Raw genomic sequence first — 22,705 nt, 5'->3', positions numbered from 1 at the left:
CTAATACCAGTGTTACCAGTGCCCAGCTCCTGGAAACCCCTGCAGGACACGGTACCAAAAGCAATAAATCAGTTATCTAACACCCATTGCTTGAAGTAATTACTCAAAAAGTGGGATCACAATAAAGGAGCCTCCTCCTGTTTCAGATCTACACCTCCCCTTCCCAGGAACCTGCCCTGCCCCTGGGTGGTTCTGGCAAGCAGCACTCTCCCAAAATGATTTCACCTTCCAGAAAATAATATGATATCAATTGATCCACAGGGAGATGTCATGAGGCTGTAGCTCAGCGTTTAGCCAGCTCCTTTGGAAGAGGAAGGTCTGTGTCCCTCCCTGTTCCTGTGCTAAGGCTGCTCACACAGTTTATGCCATTAAATCACTGGATAAAATGCTGAAACGAGGGCATCTCCCTTTTGAAAGGGAGGATGTGCCTGCAGGGGGAGAAGACAAGGACTTGCTGGAATCATAGTCCCCCAGGCATGACTGCACTGGACAAGAACCTTCAGATAAGCGCCAGGGTACAGCATAAATGGCACAATGTGATGCACAAGGCTCAGCTTAAGCCAGAGGGAGGACTGAAGGCATGCAGGCTTTTTATCTTTCCCCCATCACAGTATCTGAACATACCTCGGGCTGGGGGAGGGGAGAAAAAAAATGGGGCAGGAAATTTTCTAAAGACTTTCTGGAAATTGTGTATTTCTTTTTTTGCTGGTAATTACCATGTGGGGAACACATGTAAATATCTAGGGGCAATGATCATCCCCAGGTGCAAGGCCAGCGCTTGAAGCAGCTGGTTGTTCGGGGGGGGGGGGGGTGGATACTGGACTACTCATCAGTCAAACCATCCCTCTCCTTGCAAAGGAAAGGTGTGATTTTCCCATTAACTCTTCAGCACAGTTACCAGACCCAAACCCACCGTGCCAGCTTTACTGGGCTGTGGCCAAACTGAAGCAAGGGCACAAACCTGCATAAGGCAACCCCCAGGATGAGCTCCTGAGACAACTGCTCAGTGTATGCTTCCCTCTCATCTTAGCCAGAATGATGGAGAAATGCTGCGGTGTAAAGCAACGCCAGTGATCCTCCAGCCCTGCAGAATTACCTTGCCAGCAGTGAAGAGATGGGTGTACTCAAGAGGGCCATCCCATACCACTCCACGAGCACTTACAGTCCAATGCACACATATGTTTTGTTTATCGACGCAAATGATGGGCTAAGCTTATTTTAAAATTGCCTGTCCTTCAATTTTTTATTATTATTTTTAAGACAAAGTGGCGGGAAATGGATGCATATAGCTCGTTTAAACTGACACTTCAGTCAAGGATACAGACTGGATGTGTTATTAGGAGAATGGTAAACAAGCCTCCTTTTTTGAAACCCAACCTGCATTGCTATTGTCCTTATTGTTGATTCAAATGTTTCTACTTCAATGTGCCTTAATTAAAATGTTAGCGGTCAATATTTCCTTGAAAGCATCTCGAGAAGTTTTTATTCATGCATAATTGCTTTGCAGATAATGCCAGAGGAAAACAATCAAACAGCTGGCAAATAAGCTCTCTGCTGGGATATTTTAACACATTCCATGTTCATCTGTTTAATTTAAAATCAGCCCATGCCATTCACAGTCTTGCAGACTGCACTGGTGTTGGGCTGTGCCATTTCATAAACACAGTGGGCCCAACTCTTTTAATTTATTTCAGTAGATCTCCTCGATCCAGCAGTAATATAATCAGCAAATGAGCAGCTTAAGTACATGGGAATTCAAGTCCAAAGCTTCAATAACATGTACAGATTCCTCTCATCATTGACAAATTTATGCAAAGATAAAGTAAATAATGGCCTCAGGGCTGGTTTGCATTTTCTGCTTTCAAAAAAGACTAATTATTATTTCACATACACACACACACTCAAAAAAAAAAAAAAAAATCCCGCAACCACACCAGCAGCCTCTCTGCAACTCTCTTGAGCTGTATTTTCATAAAACATATTACTTAATATAATCCGATACGATATATGCTTATGTTTGGGGGGTTTGGAGTATTTGGGGGGAAGGGAGGGGTTGGGGTTTTTTTCCCAGTTCAATTATTCAATTACCTCATCTCTGCATGTTCCAATGGATCTTCTGCATTCACCCTTCTTGCAGAAATGCCATCTCAGCCTGTGATGGTCTTGTGAGGAAACCGCATCACAGCGCTGGTCAGGACTGATGCTGGGAACAAAATCATGGAAAAAAGGGCAAGAAACGCTCTTATAGGCTCTGGCTCATCCTCCCCTGTACCTAGAGGCAGGACTGGCTCCGGCACTGCCCGCACTGAGGAACGCTCCTCCAGCCTGTCCCCGAGGAGCTCCCTGTCCCCAGGAGCTCCTGTGTCAGGATCTGCCCATTTCCACCATCAAACAGCTTTTCTTGTGTCTAACCTAAATGTCTCACTGCAATTTAAGCTATTTACTATCTGTCTTATTCTTGGGGATCTTGGGGGGGGGGGGGGGGGGGGGGGGGGGGGAACAAAATCTCCTTCTTTCTTTTGCCCATCTGAAAGCTTTTATTTACTGCACCCTCCCTTGGCCTTCTCTTTGCTGTGAACAATCCACGTGAATCATTTTACTCCTGCATCAGAAACCTCTCCTGCTCATCCATCACTCCTCTGACCTTTTCCATTGAGTCACACCTTCCCTGAGGTATGATGCAGCACTCCCCAGACCAGGAGACATGACAGCAGAAGGGTTACTCCAATTCCTTACAGGAATATCCCCTCGCCTCCCAGTGCAATATTTCTGCTTTCCAGAACCGTACAGCACAATTCCAGCACATTCAGACTCACCACAACTCAGTCCCTCCCTGCTGGCTATTTTCTTTTGCAGAAGCTAAGGACCTAGGTCCTGCCACCTTCTTACCAAAACACATTTCACACATCACTTTTCAAAGCTGTTCAACTTGTTTCTGAGGTCAAAGCTGCCCCCTTGCAGTCCTTCTCAGCCTGGTGTCACCTCACTTCTTTAACAAAAAGCCACGTGAGACATCAGCTGGTTCAAAGCCTGGCTGTGCAACGTTTCAGTTTTTCACTAATCACTGGCTGTTTAATTTATGAGCAGTGCTTCCCACACACTGGGGCAAGATACAATGGGACATGTTACATTTTGACACTACACATGCTCTTATAGCCCATTAGTTACGGGTTGCTCCAAATTCCCAACTCACAGTATTAGGGCATCACAGGAGGGTGTGTTACAACTTCAACTGTAGTTTTCCTAAGCGCAGGCAACACGGATACTTCTACAGAAGGAAAGTAAATGTGGAGAACACAGGAAATTTCTTTGGAAAATCTGCATGCATTCGAAGTTTGGGTATGTTCTATCCCAGTGACCTACCAGGTATTTGTATGTGTAAACTGAGAAATAACTGGGGAAAAAGAAAATCCCCCCAAAATCCTGTCAGTAAGTAGCAAAGCATAAAATACATGGGACATTTATGTACCCACCGCTGCTCTCTGGGCCTGATTCTCCTTTATTTCAAGGAGAGGATTTTATGAAGATTATTTTTTTTCCCCCCAAACAAAGTACATTTTGACAGGGGTTACTGTCAGCGCAGGCTATTTAGAAGGAAGGAGGGTATGCATTAGCTTGCAGTTTCAATTATCTGTAAGGAACTGCATGGACTAAGGTTTCCAGATGTAATGCCCCTATAACCCTCCTGCTCCTCCTCCTCCTCCACGCTGGCCTTGCCACAGGGATGCTGCCTGTAATGCATCACTTAAGCACCACAGGTCATGCTACCGACCTTGTATGTGGAGCTCAATGGCATGATGAAGGCAAAAACCAGGGGAGAGTGAAAAGGGAGGGAAGGAGCACACATAGATTTCCTGAAAACTGCAGATCAGTAGGTAACCAGGCTCTTATTTTACTGGAAAATGCAGATTACAGGAAAGCCTGCCTTAATGCTGGAAGGCTATTTAAAAATCCATCAGAACTCTAAACTATGCTATTAGGGACTCTGCAGTCCCCATACCTACTGCATAAAAATCCCAAGCTATTAGGCAAACCAACATCATTTCAGATCACGCCGTCAGCAGGTTGCCAAGTCTTAAAATAGTAGCTGCATTTAAAATTATATTTAAACAAGAGAAGCGGGAAATTCAGCTTTGATGAAACCCAGCACTTGGCCTGCAAAAGGTGAGCTGGAACAAAGCTGCCAGGCATGCTGGCATTGGAGGGGTGTCTAAAAACCTTGCGGTGGTCCCCACCTGATGGGGCTGCAATTAGCACCTGAAACACACCTTGGTGTAAAAATGCAGGGAAATCAGGAGGCTGTGCTCCAAGAGCCTGCTGAAACACTGCTTTTCAGATCTCCTCCCTGAAGTCTCACTCATCTGCCAAATCCTCACACCTCCCTCATCTTCTACCAGACCATCTTCTACCAGACCCGTCTCAGCATCTGCCAGGGTTTCACATTCTACTGGCTCTTTTATTTGCTAAGCAAGCAGGTGATGGGAAATGCAAGCCTCACCCCAAGTATGCCTGGCAATAAAAGTGCTGGAAAACAGATAAACCGATAGTAATCCCACCGTCTCCCCACAATGTCTGGAAGAGCAGTCGTTCACAGGGGTGCTTAGTCACACAGCTGCAGCCCAATGCAGCAGACACAAGAATTGTTCTTCCTTGTTCTGTGTTACCAACACCCAGGAAATTTGGGGGTTTGTTATTAAAATATGATGCAGGCAATGGCTGCCACATTGCCGGTGCTTCTGACTTTCAGCTCTTGTTCCTTAATTCGACTCTCTAGCACTTAAAACATTAGCAAAGACATAAGGCATGAGACTGATGAAAAATTGCTGCAAACCAAACCATCCTGGAAACATTATGAATACAGCAAATCACACATGTAGACTCAGTGGCTTATGGTAAGCTGGGCTTGTATCACCCTATTCCTGGGCTATATTACTCATCCTCTTTCCTCTCTCAGAAGTTTGAGGCGGCTCCTCCCCTTCGTAACCATTTTCTCTCCGCTTCCGCTAACAAGCTTTGTCGTCCCTGCAGAGCAGCACACAGACGCCACTCCCAACGGGATCAGGAACAGCTGACCAGGGCAACGAGACATCAAATACGAACAGCCCCATGCTAAGTGCACAGGCATTTATGCAACCCCGCCGTGCCCTCTCCCTGCTGTCAGCGTTAGGTGTTCACAATACATTTCATTGCTTGGGAGCATCCAGGATTCAGATTAACATGCTGCTGGAATTCTCAACACCAGCCAACATCATTTAAGGTTTGCATTTTCAGTTGTGTGTTTCAACCAGAGAAGAGCAGGTATGCAAATGGTTTGCATTATAAAAACAGACATGCAGACCTGGCACACTGTCTAAATGATGCCCTTATTTTGGACAACAAGGTCTTCTGTCAGTATGCTTAACTTGATGTTCCATCAAGCTCCCTAAAGTGAAACACTTTTAGAAAAGAAGCCCAATTCTGCAGAAGCTGAGGGAAGGTGAAGGCAGCCACATGGGGCAAAACATCATCGTCTTCCTTTTCTCTTTGGGGTTGAATTCAAACACACCTGGAAGGGATCGGGTGTGGTGCCTGGGGCAGCAGGCACAGCTCGGGGTCATTTCCCGGCATATCCATTTCTCAATAGGTTTTAAAGATAGACCTTTTTGTCATGATCAGTAAGTCACTACAGACCAGCATGCAAAGCTGCCTGGCAAGGCATAAGGGGCTAAAATGCAGTTTAGGAGAAGGACACGTACATTTGTCAGAGTCCTCTGTATGGCTGGTCAGCTCAGGGGGTTTCACACAGAGCTGAAAATCAGATGTGCCGTTATGGAAGTTAAAAAAAAAATTAAATTACATTAAATTACATGTAAATAAATAAATAAAACAATATTTTTTAAAAAAAGACAAAACCCACAGCCAGCCAGCAGTCCCCCTTCCTTGCAGCCTACCAGAGATGCTCTGTGCTGCACCATGCAGGCACCCAGCGTTAGACCGGAATGACCTGGTCTCCCAAAGGAGAACCCAGCTGCTCCCAGCACCCCCACCCATCCCCTCCACACACAAAACTCTTCTCCAGCCCAGCAGACCTTTCTGAGCTGAATTAAACCAATAAAGGTGACCATGAAAAACTGGATTGAAAGCGTACCACAAACCAGGAATTTTGCAGCTCATGAAGCCAGCAAATCATTTCATCATTCTAGTTCAATTCTGAACATACAAGTATTTTGTTGTTTTACAAGCATTAAGCACAAACAAATTCAGGGTTTTTGGTTGTTTTGTGGTTTTGTTTTTTTTCTTTCACTTGTATAAAGATTTTTGTTGTAGAAAATAAAAATGCACACAAGCTAGTAAGGAACTGATAACATTTAACAGTTACTGCAAAGCTATTTAATTCAGTCTGAATAGTGTGTCTGCTGGGGGAGTAAAAGGTATTGAAATTACTGTAAACGCTCCACATTTGCATTAATATTTTACGGTAGAGCTACCTCACTTGTTCCACAGTACACAGCTACATCTTTCCTTACTTTTTTCACACTGTTGCCATGGACCACTGCAGCGAATAATGTCCATGTGCACTGTGCTAGGCCTTGCTTCACCCTCTTCAACATGCTCGCTCTCAGCTCTTCACCACGTATGTCAGGAAAACATCTAGGGTGAGCAGCAGAGGTGCAAGCAATTTCTACCAGTACTAGCTAAAACAGTCTCCGGGCCACCATGACGAGCACCACCACTAAGGATAGCCTCAGAGACACCACCAGCACCCTGTTTCACAAGACTTCCAGGCAAAGTACAATCACAGTAATTAATGCCTCCACCAACACCATCTTACCAGCTCTGCTGTTGCCTGCAAAACAAAAACATTCATGAAATTGTCTTAATCCAAAATCCACTGTCAGTCACCTACCACAAACTTTCTCTTCTCCTCGGTCAAATCATAAAATCAAGATTCCCAGGCATTTGATATCCAATTTCCAAATTAGACATATAAGACAGCAAGAATAAAAATCCAAATCTACATGGAAACAGGACAGCTCTGATGTCAGAGGCTCCTGCAAAATAGGTGTACATCATTTAGATTTCCACTTTTTTAAGGGGAATGGTTTGGTTCAACTCTGGTGGCTTTCACATGAATGGTGAAACGTACACGCAAATGTACAGTGAGACCTCCTTTTGCAACAACTCCACGAGAGCTTGGATGTGGCAGAGCACTCACTCTGCTCTCCCACATCAGGGAGCAAAACCTCAACTTGAAACCAGCACCAACACACTCCAAGGAACATGACATTTCCCCAGTCAGGGGAAGCAGAAACCTCTATACACTAACATGTCACAACTGTATAAAAAGCAGGAATAAACCAGGTCTTGTGCAGTGAAAAGTACAGTCTTCAATCTTCAGATAAATACTTTTCCATAAAAAAAGGAAAAAGGCTGAAAAGTTACAGAAAACTTCATGAAATATATATATGCACTGAAATTAAAAAAAAACCAAACCAAACCAAAACAAGCTCCAAAATAAAAAAAAAAAAAAACCACACAAAAAAAACCAAAAACCCACACATGAAAACCAAAGACAAATCTTCACAAAAGGCATTTCTGTCTGTATGCCTGAGGCAAACATCTTTTTGGACAATAAAGGGTAGCTCACTGATTTTTCATTGCCCTCTGAAATTCTGCAACACTCCCACCCTTGTCTGGGCATTTTCCCTTACTTTCATGGAAGGTGTGCATATGCATAGCAGGAACCTAATTTCACCCAACTGCTGCTAAGAAGCCTCTGATCTATTTGTGAGATTCCATCATTTGCCCTTCAGCTTCCTAAATGCATCTTCCACTGCAATCTTGCAACTCCTCAGGCGAACGTTAGGCAGAATAATTTTTTACGATCCAACTGTCCAGCCAAATGATTCATTAGAAAGACCGTGAAGGATAAGCAGGTTCTCCCAGGATAATGGAAGAGGCAGGCGCAAGTAACAGCCAAAGTGATGATAGGGAGAGGAAATCTGGCCCTTTCACATTTCTTTTAATGAAAGACACAATTTCTTCCAGACGTTTACCTCTTTTACTGCTCTGTTGCTTCAGCCATTGCAAAAATTCTCAGGCAGGGGCTTGAGTCCCCTCAGCCACCACCTGACACTGTGCCGAGTGGACGGTTTTAAATCTCCTTTGACAGCACTGGGGGTCAGTTGTTTTCCTCCTCCATCACCTTCTCACTGTGCTCGCAGCAAAGCTGCAGTCGCGTGGTGGCCAACCTACACAAGGCATGGGTACTGCTGGTGAGCACACCCGTGGCTGCTGTTCCAGTGACCCCCAGAACGCTATGCACACCCTTCTCTCTGAGCAGAAGAGAGTTTCAAAGTGGTGCTGGAAATAAAAACAAATGGATTCAAAAATAGCGTGTGGCAAGTTTGGGCATTCGTACATCTGCCCATAGCTTCCCCTGTTGTTTCTGGCTCACCTAGGCTGCTGACCACCCAAAAATCCCACTGTGGCCACAAGCCAGCAATGGAGCAAAGGGTGCCTGCTCACTGCCCAAGGACAAGAGTGATGCTAATGCAGGTGAGCTGTAGGGACACAGTCACAACAGACCTGCCCAAACCCAACAGTGCAAGAAGCCATGATAATACGGCTTAGTACCAACCCGGCCACACCAATATCCAGCTTTCTGCAGCATCTCCGATGCTCCCACAGCAAAGCCTCGTGCATGCAAGCGTGGCATCTCTAAAGCGGCTGCTTGCACCCCTCTCCTCTTCCCACAGCAAAACTTTCACTTTCCAAACACATTTTCAGCTCCAAAGCCCATATACTTAGTCTGGATTGAACCCAAACCTTTGTGGTTTTGCGAATTAAAAAATGGGGGTCTGATGAAAACTCTGACATCATCAGATACCTCAGCTGCTGTCAGTCCTGTGCTGGTCCAGTGCAGACCAAGGCACAGCGCTGCCGGAGCCGCCCACCTCAGCCAGCCTAACCTCTCCCCACCAGGCTGCGTGCTGCAGAGAGATCTGCAGGTCCTCTGGTCCACCAGAAGACTGGTGGTTACTGGTCCTCTTCCAGTAACCACCAAGCACAGCCGTTTTCAGAGGCTTTAATGTTGCAATGCACAAATTTGGCCTCAGAGGGGGAATAACTGGAAACACACAAATTAAGTTTATATTTCTCTCATGTTGAAAGATTACAATTATCAATATTGGAAAGGTTTTAAATGCTTTCCATCTGCATAATATTTCATTTCAAAGTGTCTTCTTTTATTGTATCATGAAAGAAAAAGTGATGAAAGATGAATATATTTGCTTTCCTTATATGCCAATACTTATGCTATTGCTTTATATTAATTTTCCTCTTTAAAAAAAAAAAAAAAGCATTGATTATTTCTGGTCTTTCATCCAACTGCGTGAATGAGGATTTAAGCGTGTCACTGGGCTTCTAATGAATGAAAGGCCAAAAAAGAAGATCAAGTAACATATCAATGAATATTGGTATATACCAGAGATGGAAATTAAAAATGTCATTGCAGTAAGAACGCATGATTCACTGCAGGCAGTACAAGGCGAACACAAGCCAAATAGACAGCACAGAAAATAATGAAGCAGCTGAAGTATATTTTCAATCCCTGAATTACATCTTAATTGCTGTGGCCAGGAGACCGATATAAACATCTGCAGGGAAGCGTGCAGAAAATATGTACCATGAATGCTTGGGATTAAGATGCCACCCAAGCCCAAGCAGGAACTATCCCCACTGCAAAGCACAACCGGAGCCGAATGTGTGCTATGCACATCTGCAACCAGCCCCTTGCACCAACGCTGCTCCATCACAGACAGCATGGAGCCCAGTGCTTCAGCACCCAAGCAGCGCTCTGAGCGCACTCAGAAGGTACCAAAGCATCAACATCACAACAGATTCTCCCCCTGTGAACCCCAGAGCAAAAAAAGGACTAAGCTGCTACTTAGGTATTATACTAATATTAATAGTCCAACAGATACATCTGTGTTACTCAGAAAAAAAAGAAAATAAACAAGGAATACAATAGTGGTCAGGACAGAGCTCCCACTCCCATGCATGCATCATTCACTCTCTTCAAAACCATTCTAGCAGCAACAATAACACGTGAATCTACAGAAGTGGAAGCTGACAGTGCCTATATTTTAAATTCCAGAGGCTATTTAGGACAGAGAAAGCTGAGTGAGTGAAAGAGATTTCTTTACAACTCTTGTTGAATGAAAACTAGAAAACATGGGATGCTGAAAGACCAAAACATGGCAATTACCTAAGGAGGTACTTCCAGAGTCACCAGAAAGCACCGTTTTATCACCAAAGTTGCATGTATAAAATAGATAGCCCACAGTTATAAATCCTCCATGTGAACTTATGCATTAATTGCTTCAGTAGAATTAGTGTTAAAGCTCATTTTTAAATACTTTTCCATATAAAACTCCCCACGCTCTTTCCTTCTCAGTGTCAGGCAGACTTGGCCATGTACTGGCAGTGTGGTGAGAGAATCGGAGGGCAGCCTTATCATTCAAGAAGAACAGACAATTATCTCATCCAGACAAAAATAGCACTCCAGGAGAAAGCACCACCCCCTCCTCATCTCAGCAAAAGTTTAAATCCAGCTTCTCTGGCTCCTTAGGACTGCGGTGAACCAGGGAGGGCCGAGAAGGACATGGAGCAATGCACGGAGTAGCTGTTAGCTTCAGCTAATTCCCATTCCCAGTACTGCATCTTCATTATCACATCTATTTTCCTCTACCTAAGTGAGCGTACCATACTAATTGTGTGGGCACGTGTGTATATGCCATTTATGAAAAGATAAAGCAAAGCTGTGGCTTCCTGACAGGCATGTCTGAGCCCTCTGGCACTGCATCACAGCAGAGGTTGGGCATGATGCAGAGTACTTCTGCAGTGGCCCAGCAGAGCAATTATTGGGAGTGAAATAATTATCAACATTGCATTTGATTCTGCAACCTAACAATAGGATTTGTGCAGCGGGCAGAAAATTAGGGGTGAATTTGGACCGCTGGGTGTGGGGATGGAGCGGTATGACTGCCATTCAGTGATGGCAGAGATGGAGAGCAGCGCAACGAAATCCCTCTGCCCTACACTCAACATTTCCCTGCAACATCCTTTACCAGATTGATAAGGGAAATTCGCGTCACAGTTTCTAAATTACAGACCCTGTGTTGCCTCTGAATAACACTTCTCTTGCAGACTCGTGATTGCACATGCTACTAGGCGACACACTCGAACACCGAAGATTAGCAGTTTGATATTTTTGTCGTTTGACACGTATTATCGGCAGCATTTTGTGTCATCCCAAGCTAGGAAAGCTGGATGCTCCTTGTTTGCTAAAATAATCTGTCAGCACTGAACATGTTTCAGTCAATCCCACATCATGAACACTGAAGCTGGGAGGTCCCATTCCCTCCTGACTCCAGGGCTGAGTTGCATCAAAACGCCCGAAAGACAGGTACAACCACAGGAGGTATTTTATCAGAGTCTCCATTCTGAGACAGGAATTGATGAGCTTTCATGCATGACACCTATGAAGAGGGTAGCCTCCAGAATAAAATGGTCCGTAACATGTCAGGCATCAAGACAGGGTTCGGAACTGAGACCAAAGCTAGGACCTGCTTTCATCTCTTTCCTCACTGACTTCAAAGTCCTGATGCTTCCTGATGATGTTCACAGCTATCCCAGGGAAAATGCTCTAGTTGTCAACAACACAAACTTCCTTGTGGCAAAAGAGGCAACGGACAGCAAAAAACAGCTGCAGCCACACACCATGAGACCCATCAGAGAAGCCGAAACCATCCAATAACCAATAAAAAAATGAAATGAGAGATTTGAACCTGGAAACGAAAGAGTTAGGGAAATCTCACAGGTGGTAAGCAGAGATCTAAGACAACTACAACTCCACAAATACGCATGCACACCAGCAGGTATTTGGGAGGAACTACCTGAGGGGACTACAGGAACCTTCCCCCTCCTACTACACTTGGGTTACACAGGGCACTGGAATTAGTCCAGGGCATACTCCCACCACAGGAGAAACCGAGTGCTGCAAATAAGCTGCATCAGTTGCCGCAATGTTATTGCGGTGGAAAAGCAGCCAAAATCCAGTGCACACAGAAGTGGTTGATGGTGGACGGACTCAACTTATTTCATGTGAACAGAAATACCCTGTGCTGGATCTAACTAATCTTGTGTAAAGGGACAGATTCTGGAAAGAGAGCTGCAAGCAAAGATTTAAGTGAATCTCACAACAAAAGAAACGGTCATTTCCCCCAAACCCCCAGACCAACCTTTTAGTCCTGGAATTACAGATTTTCACAACAAGCAATGCTTTCTGCATAATGCATGTCTCTCTTCTACCATGCGATAAAAGCTTAACCTATCTGTGCACTATATCTGTTTGATTGTTTGATAAACATTTTTCGTCCTGGCTACCAAATGGATTTCAGAATTTTTTAAATGTAAACCTCACCTTTTACTTCACCTTCTTTTACTCAAGCTGTGCCGCCTGCCCTTGTGTCCAAAAGAATACATGAAGCAAAAGGAATACAAAAATACATCTTCGGTGAAGCAATCAGTACTTCTTTTAATTGAAAATCTGGTAAATTGTGTTGCAGCACTACCAAAACCAGCTGGCCGCAACAAGGCTCTTACCATCCCATACCAAGTTAACTACAATAACTAGTTCCCGCACCTTGCCCCGGCACAGTCACCAGTGCCCCACAAGGTTTCAGGAGTTCATCTACTGTCTGTGCTGTTTCTTCATCCTTTTCAAAAGGCCAGACCCTCTACTTCTTGCCTCTGCCGCATCTGGCTTTATCCTTCTTTAGACGCCTATCCCAGCCATCCTCTCCTCATCCAGACCCCCTTCTTCTCCCCCCAGGATCTCTCCTACATCTGGGGCACTCTCTCTTCATCCAGTCCATCTCTTTCCTACCCCTTAGAGCTATTTAACTCCTTATCAGGAACCAGCCACAGCTGCACCTTATCCACATCAGCCAACCCACCACCCCCAAGCCAGCCCACAGCTGTATATTATCAATGTTAATTAACCTGCCTTCATTCTGCTATAATTCCTCTACAAATTGTCCTTCAGAAATAAGCAGAAAAGTTTTCTTGTAGGAGCTCTGCTTCTTTGAATAAAAATAATTTATACCATAAGTTTCCTTCCTTATAAAAGGAGAAAGTGTCCTCCATAAGTCAAGCAAAAATTTTCCTAGGAGTCAAGTACAAAAGCTTTTTCTTCAAAGAGGGAAGATGAGATGTACTTTAAAGAGATACTTCCAGAAAAAGAAGAAAAAGAGTTCAAGTCTAGGATGAATACAGCTTGGATATATGAAGCAGTTTCTTCTCCTGGTAGCTCAATGAGAATGGAAACCTCCCTCCTGAGAATACACCGCCAAGGGGACCGAGTGCGTTTGTTTTAATCTGATGTGAGAAACCAGGCTCTTCAGCCACAGCTGGGAGAGCAAAAGCCTATTTTCTTAGACACTTAAAGTAAGGACAGAAAGTTGTCTTCTAAAGAAGAGATTGTTCCTCGCCTATTTAGCATGGCCCCATTCCCCCAGACAGCAAAAAGGAGATCTTCCTGGAAAAAACTAGCAAAGAAAATCAAGAATATGTGTCGTGAAGTGTTGGAAGGAGACTCTGTGCCTGCCCAGGAACAGGCACGGACTCCCCTCTCTTTCCAGGAGTAGCTGTAGATGAAGGGAGAACTTTGGCAACACTAAACCACCCTTCTGCCCCACCCCCCGCCTTCACCTTTGTCACATTCAAGTATTTTGACACTAGACCAAAAGGGACTGCTCGTTTTCCAAGGTTTGACTTAGATATGCGTATGTTAAAGGAACAGAAGAGGTTGCAGCCTAGTTTAGCATAATCCATGACAGCTTTAACTACAAGTAGGTATGGTACCGCCACCTGCGGAAACGCCAGCAAAACTCCCTTTCCTCCACAGGGCACCACTAAAACCAGTGTCACGACTAAATGGAGCTTGATGGGAGTGCTGCACTGAAGGGCTTTCCTTGAGCTCTCAGAGATTTAGTCATCTAGCAGGCTAACGTCAACCAAGACCAGCCCATGAGAACACACAGTTACAGATCTGACTGTAGGCAGTTCTTTGTGAAGCACTTTTTTCCCTTCAGTCCAGCAGAGGATTTACACCCCTGGCTATTTTTGAAATAATTGCATGAGTTTAGTTGAACTCCTTAACTGTGCTCCTCAGCCACGAAAGCAGTCATAAACTGTTTGGAGGTTTAACTTCTTAGAGCAGAAAAAGATACTATGCCCTCAAGCAACGTATAATTGGGATAATAGCCAGATAGTTTTTACAAAGTGGTTAATCACAATTACAGGGTACATGAAAATGATACCAAGTAAACCTTTAGGCCTGTATTGAACTTGCAGAGATCAAGGAATAAGACACATCTACCTGTGAACACTAATATTATTTACTTCCAAATACCGAATGAAGGTTCCACCTGGACCCTGCTATGCAATGTGTCAACTGAGACCCTGCCCTCACTCCTTGCAGATTGTCCCAAACAGAGACAGGGATGGAGATATTCACAGGAACGCAGTTCACTCTCTACTTTCCCAACCACATCTTGGGCAAGACCCAAACTACAGCTATAACCTGATCCAGGAGGACCTGCCTTAGTAGGGGGTTGGAGTAGGTAGTCTCCTGAGGTCCCTTCTAACCCCAGCCTCTCTGGGATTCTGGGATTCTATCAGGCCAAGCACAAGCACAGGTGTCCTACCACAGCCAGGTTTCTGTAAATGCTCTGCAGCTACCCAAGAGCTTTACTTTAGATCTTCTTTACAGAAGACACATCAAGAGCCTCTTGAACACCTCGGAGCACGCAGTCAGAAGACTTGGTCAGAGTCATCTGAGATCATGAGTAACTGATAATGATATTCTGAGACTTCCTTAACAGACAAGCCGCCTGGCACGTGCAGCAACACGCAAAACATGTGGCAAATTCTGATGGAGCCTTCCTGCAAAAACAAAACTAAAAGCATTTTTCCAGACTGCAGTCCATAAAAATAATGTAACCACCCCCTCTCCTCTCACACAGCCCAACACTCTGGCTCATTCACCACTTATATCTGTACAATTAATTACTGCAGTAGCAGCAAATGTGGGTCCAAGTGCTGCTGAATGCCAGAGCTAACTGGAAAATGAAAAACAGGAAATTACGGGAGACTGAGCCTTCACATCCAAATGTTGATATCGCAAGTTCCCAACCAGCCAGCAAGTCAATAATGGAGATGAATGAGGAAACAAAGATCTTCTGTGGATATTTTTTGAGCAATGCATTTTCAAACTACACAGATATAGTGCCTTTTCAGATTTTAAATTAGAGGCTGAAGACTTAAATTAGCCCTTAGGAAGCATTCCTGATCCAAAACTAATGTGGAACACAACTTTAATACTGTTTTCTCTCTTTAGCTGTACAAGCCAAGATGCTTCCAATGTCATTTTTTTCAGCTACACAGTTTTTAAGAAATATAAACATTTTACTTGTTTTGTTAAACTCTTTTGGGGCTTTCATTGAAAAATTAAAAACCTTTCTTGCTTTAATGATGAAGTTTTGCTTTCGAAAAGGAGCATCATCTGGTTTCCACAGGGTTGGTTTTGACAGTTACCTAAATCTGAAAATAAACTGTCTTTCTCTATGTAATTTTACTAAATATGTGTTCACTAATAAAACCACCCATTTTGAATAGAAAATGTTGGCTATGTATTTGTGATCCTTATGGTTCGTTTGGGGGTCTCTGAGCAAAGGTGTCTCATGGGCAATTCAGGAAAACACACCCATCCCAACACTCCTGGTCAGTACTGGCCAGAGCTCTTGACATGGCACACACAACATGCGATCTATAAAGTAAATACCCAACAAAGAGAAAATCAACCCAGAAAATTTCAACTAAGAAAAGACAAAAGTATTTTAAGCTACTTGGAAATTTTGACATGAACATTTCAATTTCCAATACTTTGATTTCTTATGAGCTTTTCTGTAGTGTACAGGGCTTTTATTTCTATCTTTTTCACAGCTAGATCCAATCTTCACTGGCACCTTAAGCTTCCTGCAGCAATACTGTGTGTCTGCAAATATTTGGCCATTAACAGAAGAAAATACCCAGTGAAATATGAGTCTGCATACAAAGGGAAATCACCTAGGATTTGATCATAGCTGGGACCTTAAGTTTGTCATGTTTCAGAAATACATCACCTGTATTTGAGGTATATTAGCAATCAGCATATGATGTAAAAACCAAAATTAAAGATCATCTGTATTTGAGGTATATTAACAAGCAGCATGTGATGTAAAAAACAAAATTAAACCTGTAATAAATCCAAGACAGCAAATCCAAAACCACATATTAATGGCTAAACAAAATATGCTACAAGGAAAAAGCCATATTCCAGGAGGAAGTCTGAATGAAATTCAAGAAAAATACAGATCTCAAAACCCAATCTCTCTCAGCCTTTCCTGTTCAGACCACGTAGTATTCCAGTCATGAGACCGCTTTTCCTGCCAACATCAGTTTCACAGCCATGCTTAAGATTAAGAATTAAGGAGAATTTAACACATGGGTGCTGGGCTAAGAGAGAAATGCCTTAACGGCATCCAAAAGAAGAGGCTTAAATGTTTGCTCTTGGGGTTTGTATTGAACAACTACAGAGGGCTGAACGAAGTGCCTTCAGCAGCCGTGTGTGCGTGGAGGACTTGGGCTCAGAGGGGCAGCAGTGCCGAGACCACAGCTGGCACCGCTGAGTGCTGCCTGGACCAGGCATCCTGCGCGCTCCTCGCCACAAACCTCGCGCCAGCCCCGTGACAAGGAATGCTGTGCATGGTGTGCTTGTGTTCAGTTGTTGCAGTTGCCTGTTCATTTATTTGACTCCAACAAGATAATGAGCAATCACTTCCTAATTCAGTTATTGTTCATAAAGGATTGAGAAATGTGGCACTGGTATGTTATAGCTTGTTAAGCACTAGGCTAAATGCACACTAGGTAAGAAATCCCCCAAAAGGCAGCTGCCCCCCTCCATCAATCAATCCCATAACTAATCCACAACACGTTTCACCACTTGGGTCTCTAAATTAACACAGATCCTGAGATACATCTGACAGAGAGAGGGCACTTTTGGGGAAACACAAGCCCAAAGCCTTTGTAGTCATAGGACTTGAGAGACTAAAGGGTTAACTTCAGGTTCTAGTTATTCATTTAACTATTTATGTGGCATGTACACATATCTGTTTACATGATACTACTCGCATTAGAAGAGTCTCCAAATGTACATTGCAAAGACTTTCTCTCTTTGGAGCATTTCAGACAGATTTTGAACAGTTTTTCTTCATCTGAAGTGTACACAAACCCACAGTTGCTTGAGGCATTCCGGTCTTCTCACTTGCCAGCAGCTGAGTCCAGTCACACAATTTACAGACTCAGACGCAAAGGTTACCACTAAACCTACAGCAATCAACTACCCGGTACAAGCGAGAGCCACGCTTTGTCTGACCAGCCCACTCACTGACACTGCAGTCTGTGCAAGTCACACTGGGCTTTATTAACTTTTATTATTATTATTATTGCATTTTGTGCATTTATTGCGGTATGATGTTTTCAATTGTTTCCTCTTATTCTGTTGGCTTTGGTAGCCAAATCCATCGTAATCCCAATACTTCGTATTTTTCACTGACCGACATTTCAAGTGCAGCTTTTCAAACTGGTTCACAGAAGATGAAGAGATTGACATTACAAAAAAAACCCAACAAGAACAACAACAAAAACACACACCACCACCAAAACAAAAAGCAGAAAAACCCAAACCAAGACAAAAAATTGTTCCACAGCAATTAAAGCAGAATAGCAAATAACATCTGTATTTGCTCCCATCTCAGTTTCGAGGGCAAATGCAACCAAATGTACAAGAGATTAAAGGCTGTGCGAGGTACCAGACCTTCGCCCTGTGGAAGCTGCAGACAAATCTTCCTCTGATATCTAAGAATGCTGAGTCGTACCTGAGCTTCATCTTTATTACAGAAGCATTGTGATTTTGTTTAAAGGTATCTCCATATGTGAGCAGCCCCACCTGACTTCCCTGGAAGCAGCCACAGGTCTTTTGACCATAAATACTCCCAAAAGAAACAGAATCCACCCTACAGTGCTGCTTAAAACCGGAATTCACAAAGACCTGGTCACTTCTTTGTAACGCCAGATATTATAAGATAATAAAAAACATAGTAAGAACTTCCCAAGCAGTTTACTTACAGTACACATCCACTCTTATAGACTTTATGGCTGGCGAACCCAAGCCGTTCTCAGCCTTGCAGTAGTAGCGTCCTCCTTGGTGCCGCTGAATGTTGGATATCCTCAGAGTTTCATTGAAGACACTTGAATCTTGAAATCTGTCAGAGGCACTTCCTGCTGTTTTGGTCCACCTGATCTGAGCAAGCACCAAAAAAGATTGTTACTTTAAGTCTGTAAATGTCAGCAAAATCCAGATCTCTTCACAAAATCGAGAACCGCATGTGCGGCAGTCAGGATTTTGTGTTGGAGGACTCGTGGAACTTCTCCAGCAAACTGAATAGCTCACGCTTTCACCCAAACACTTCACCCAAGAGCCGCTGAAAAGTAATCTTGTATTTATCACCCTCTCTTAGAAATAACTGATTACTTTTCATGGAAACACCCTATAAAAAATAAATGCCACTAGCAGAGACACAGAGAACAACTCTATGCCACCATCAGTGACACACAACTGGAACGGCTGCAGAACAATTCCCTGTGAACAGCGACAAGCAGAGCTCACCAGAAAAGGTGGCTGTACTTGGGCACCAAACGTGGGTAGTTTTCACTGAAATCATATTCGTGAAAGATGAGGGCACATTGGAAAGCACCTTCAAAACAACTGATGGATTATCTTTTAGTACAATCCAATTTTAAGGAATCAAACGATCAGTTGCTTGGAACTGCAACAAACTACTTGCATCTATTTATTCAAATAGGTGGTTTGCTTTTTTAAATGTCATTCATAGCATTTACAGATTTCTTTACTCCGGTAATTATTTTCCAAAAGTGAAGACTTTTTAAAGAGAATATTTTAATTGCAAAGCCATAAAAATGCCAGTAACAGCCCACTACAACCAAGAGGTGCACAGAGGTGGATATGCCCATTGCTAACCCCAAAGCTTGATGACCCCAGTCCTTGCCTGCATGACTCAGTGGGCTAAGCTGTCTCATCAAATGCACCAGACTTCCAGAGACTCCCCAGCTACCTCCTCCTCTTTCATTTCACACTAATTCAATGACCAGGACAAGCAACATTCAGTTCCAGACCAAAACAGCTTTTTTAAATAGTATTTTTCTTGCCTATAGAGGCCACAAGTGGGATGCTTGCATGAACAGGCGTTTATATTTCTTCTGAAGCTTCCAAAGCTGTCTCTTCTCAACCCTATCCACTAATTCTATGCCAGTATGAAGACAAACAATTCTGTAGTCACTGATAAAATGAGATTGACACGAGACAAGATAATAAATATTTGGCTCCTAGTTCCCAAGCTACAGTCTCCAAAGATTGTCCAAAAGTAGTGAGTACAGCCATGATTTAAAGAACGGCATTTACACACTGATCCATCGGGATCTGCTAGGCAGGCTGTCTACAAGCAACCTTGAGCCTGAATTGCCTTGAGCTGGACCAGACGTCGCATCCTTGGCAGCGCAGGCAGTGCATGCCTGCCACCGGTAGCAAGTGCCCATCTCTGTGCCCACTGGGCACGCTGTGCTTCCAGCCCTCTCCCATGTGAATGAAGGTCCCATGGCTGAGCCACGTGGCCCTTGGTGGGCACCGAGGTGGCCGTGTCACCTTGGCTGGAGGGAGATCATTCCCCCAGGGTGCAGAGACAATTGAGTTCCACCACTCTCAGTCCTGACCCAGGACCAGGTTCTGGATCCTAGTCACCTGCCGAAAAGCACAAGGTGGTCAGGGGTCAGTCTTCCTCTCATCGGGAACTCCACCTGGAGAGGACGGATCTTCTACAAAAGGCTCTTAACTGAAAAACTCATGACCAGCTGTAACACATGTAAATTCTCCTCCCCTTGAAATAAGAGCAGGCGTGGGCTTCAGAGGCTGAAATTACAGCAAACAATTCCTCAAAAAAACTTTTCATTATCTTTCTGGCTTGTTAAATTCATAAGCCCGACTGGCTTTGCCCTCTTGCTCGGTGACCTGCATAACTCTCACATGGTTGTGCTGCTCTGGGATAAAGCAAATATGCCTGAACTCCACATCTACAACATTTGGTCTGCATGTGAGAGAGACGCTATTAGCACTGCTATATTTACCAGTCTCAATCTGTCTGTACTTCTATTCTAAACTCTTGGCTTCGGGGCTTTTTAAATCATCCATATAAATGTGCTGCAGGATAATTTTGGAACACACACTCAGCTTCTGCATGCTGCAGAATACAATTTCATCATATATATATATATATATATATATATATAAGCGGTATCTATAATACATTTAAAGTATTTTAAAACCGTTTCTAAGATGTTCATTAAATCTCTTGTGTGTTTTATTTCCTTTATGTAATCAGAATTGTAAAAACAGCTTGATTTTTAACTGGAAAAAAATTAATATTATGACTTCTCTTTCCCTCCCCTTCCTCTCTCACAGAAAGCTTCCAGTGGAAGGCAGTCTGCCCTATCAAAAGAACATTTAACTTAAATAATGTGTTAGAAGTATTATCAGCATCTATGGAACTGGTAATGTTACATAACTTACACAGCTTTTTTTTGATACTGTCAGAGATTTATCATTTTTATCAATGCAAAAGCCTTCCACCTCCACTACATCTTAACATTGATGTATTGATCTCTTTATTATAAGGAATTTTAACAGGATGCTGTTTTCCCATTAACAAAAGTAGAGATTTCAGCTTTAAAAAATTGATGTATACAGGTATGTTTTAGAGGAAAAGGGAGCAATTTATTTAAATTAACTAATTTTGTACTTTATATAGAGACCCCTGAAGAATAAAAGGAATACTTCAACTCTTCTCTCTTAAAAGATATCCTCCAGGAATGACCTCTGCTTTAACTTCAGTTCATTATTTACCTTAGCTTTACCTCAACATACACACAAAAGCACGCTGATCAATATTGCATTGTGATTTATTGAATGCACTGTGAAGAAAGATGACTCTCAAACCCCACGCTAACGCAGCAATCAAAAACTGGGCATAGGAAAGCCAGGTGTCTGAGACCAAACACCCCTTCAGAGAGGTCCTCAGTGCTTTCACTCACTGCAAGCTGCAGTTCATGCTTTGGAGTGACATCCAACGACTTTTAAAAGACTGAGACCACCAAATCAATCCTCAGACGTGGAGCACCTCACGGCTCGAGTGTCCAAGCCCCCATCACTGCTTAACACGGTGACCTTCAGAGCAGATGCTGCCACAGCACTGACATTGTCCCATTTTCAAAGTGAGGACCAGTGGCAAAGGGGGACTGTGGGCTTGTGGGACATTGTGGCAGGTATCAGCCACAAATCCCAAAGCATCATCCACGCTTCTTTATGGCAGAGGATTCAGAAAGCCTCTAGATGACTAGCTTAAAGAAAAAAAATGCATTGGATTCTACATTCACACAGTTCAGATAGAGTATTTTCAAATAACTTGGCACAAAACAATGGCTCACCCAGATGCACTTTATTGGTGTTTGCAATTCATAATCTGCTCCTGTTTGAAATCTCACAGTTCCTAGTGCAGAAGCAGCACTGTGTGCTCTGTGTGTCTACTCAGATAGCGTGGATAGCATGAGAAGTAAATAAATTCTGTTCCACCAAGAACTCAAAGCCATTCTTGCTTGTAATGCAGTTTTAATTAAGAAGTGACGTCTGCACATCATGGCATACACAAACTGGACTAATAAATGTTAATCCATTATGCAGATACTCACTTGCTAGTTTCTAAGGATGCAATTTCCCAGACTACTCACTGTTACTCGAATGCACGCTTGGGAATCCCACCCATGCATTGTCTTTGCTCTGCCATATGACTATGGTCTTCATTTACAAAATCTTTTTTTTTTTTTCCTTTCGTTTTCTTTCTTTCTTGCAAAACATGCAGGAGTGAAAAAAAATTATTTATGAACAATTCAATTAAAAATTTTTCAGCTTTTACAAATTAGGAAATTATGACCCATCTTGCCCTATCACGACAGATGTACTTGTGTGACCTGTATATGCCCATAAGTTCCCGAACCATCAATATCTTTGACAGTGTATTATTGGCTTAAGCACATGTCCTAAGAGGCACAGTCATATTTCACCCTACAGCTTCAGTTTTCTCAGTGAGCTTTCCTGCAACTTCAGTAGGAGTTGTAGACTTTACATTTTAAAAAACACAGATTAAAATAACAATCTCTGGGAATATTTTGCCTAACTTTTTTCAGCTTCAACAAAGTAATCATGCCCAAAAAGTAAGCAGCAGAATAAGTAAAATATTTAATTCTGACATTACAAAAATGAAACACTTCTGGTTTACATACTGTCTTCATCAAAAACAATAAATATTAAAATAACTTTACTCTGAAAACATTTTCCTTGGTTCAAAACAGCAACCACCACCAACCACCCCCCAGAATAACCCAACAAAAAACAATTTTGCAATGGTAACTTTTCTTTTTCCCATGGAAATGG

The 22,705-nt window shown here is 43.1% G+C and overlaps 1 protein-coding gene across 1 annotated transcript in view; it reads right to left on the bottom strand.

The window, feature by feature from the left end:
• Positions 1–22,705, bottom strand: part of MDGA2 (MAM domain containing glycosylphosphatidylinositol anchor 2) — a 389,698-nt gene that overhangs the window by 202,275 nt on the left and 164,718 nt on the right. Inside the window, exon 3 of the mRNA XM_080397260.1 lies at positions 18,274–18,448. Coding sequence (XP_080253386.1) covers positions 18,274–18,448 — 175 coding nt within the window. The remainder of the gene's footprint in view (positions 1–18,273; positions 18,449–22,705) is intronic.

The sequence above is a fragment of the Falco punctatus genome (genome assembly GCF_963210335.1).
Source record: "Falco punctatus genome assembly, chromosome: 7".
Classification (NCBI taxonomy): domain Eukaryota; kingdom Metazoa; phylum Chordata; class Aves; order Falconiformes; family Falconidae; genus Falco; species Falco punctatus.
This window is presented reverse-complemented; position numbering and strand designations above follow the sequence as displayed.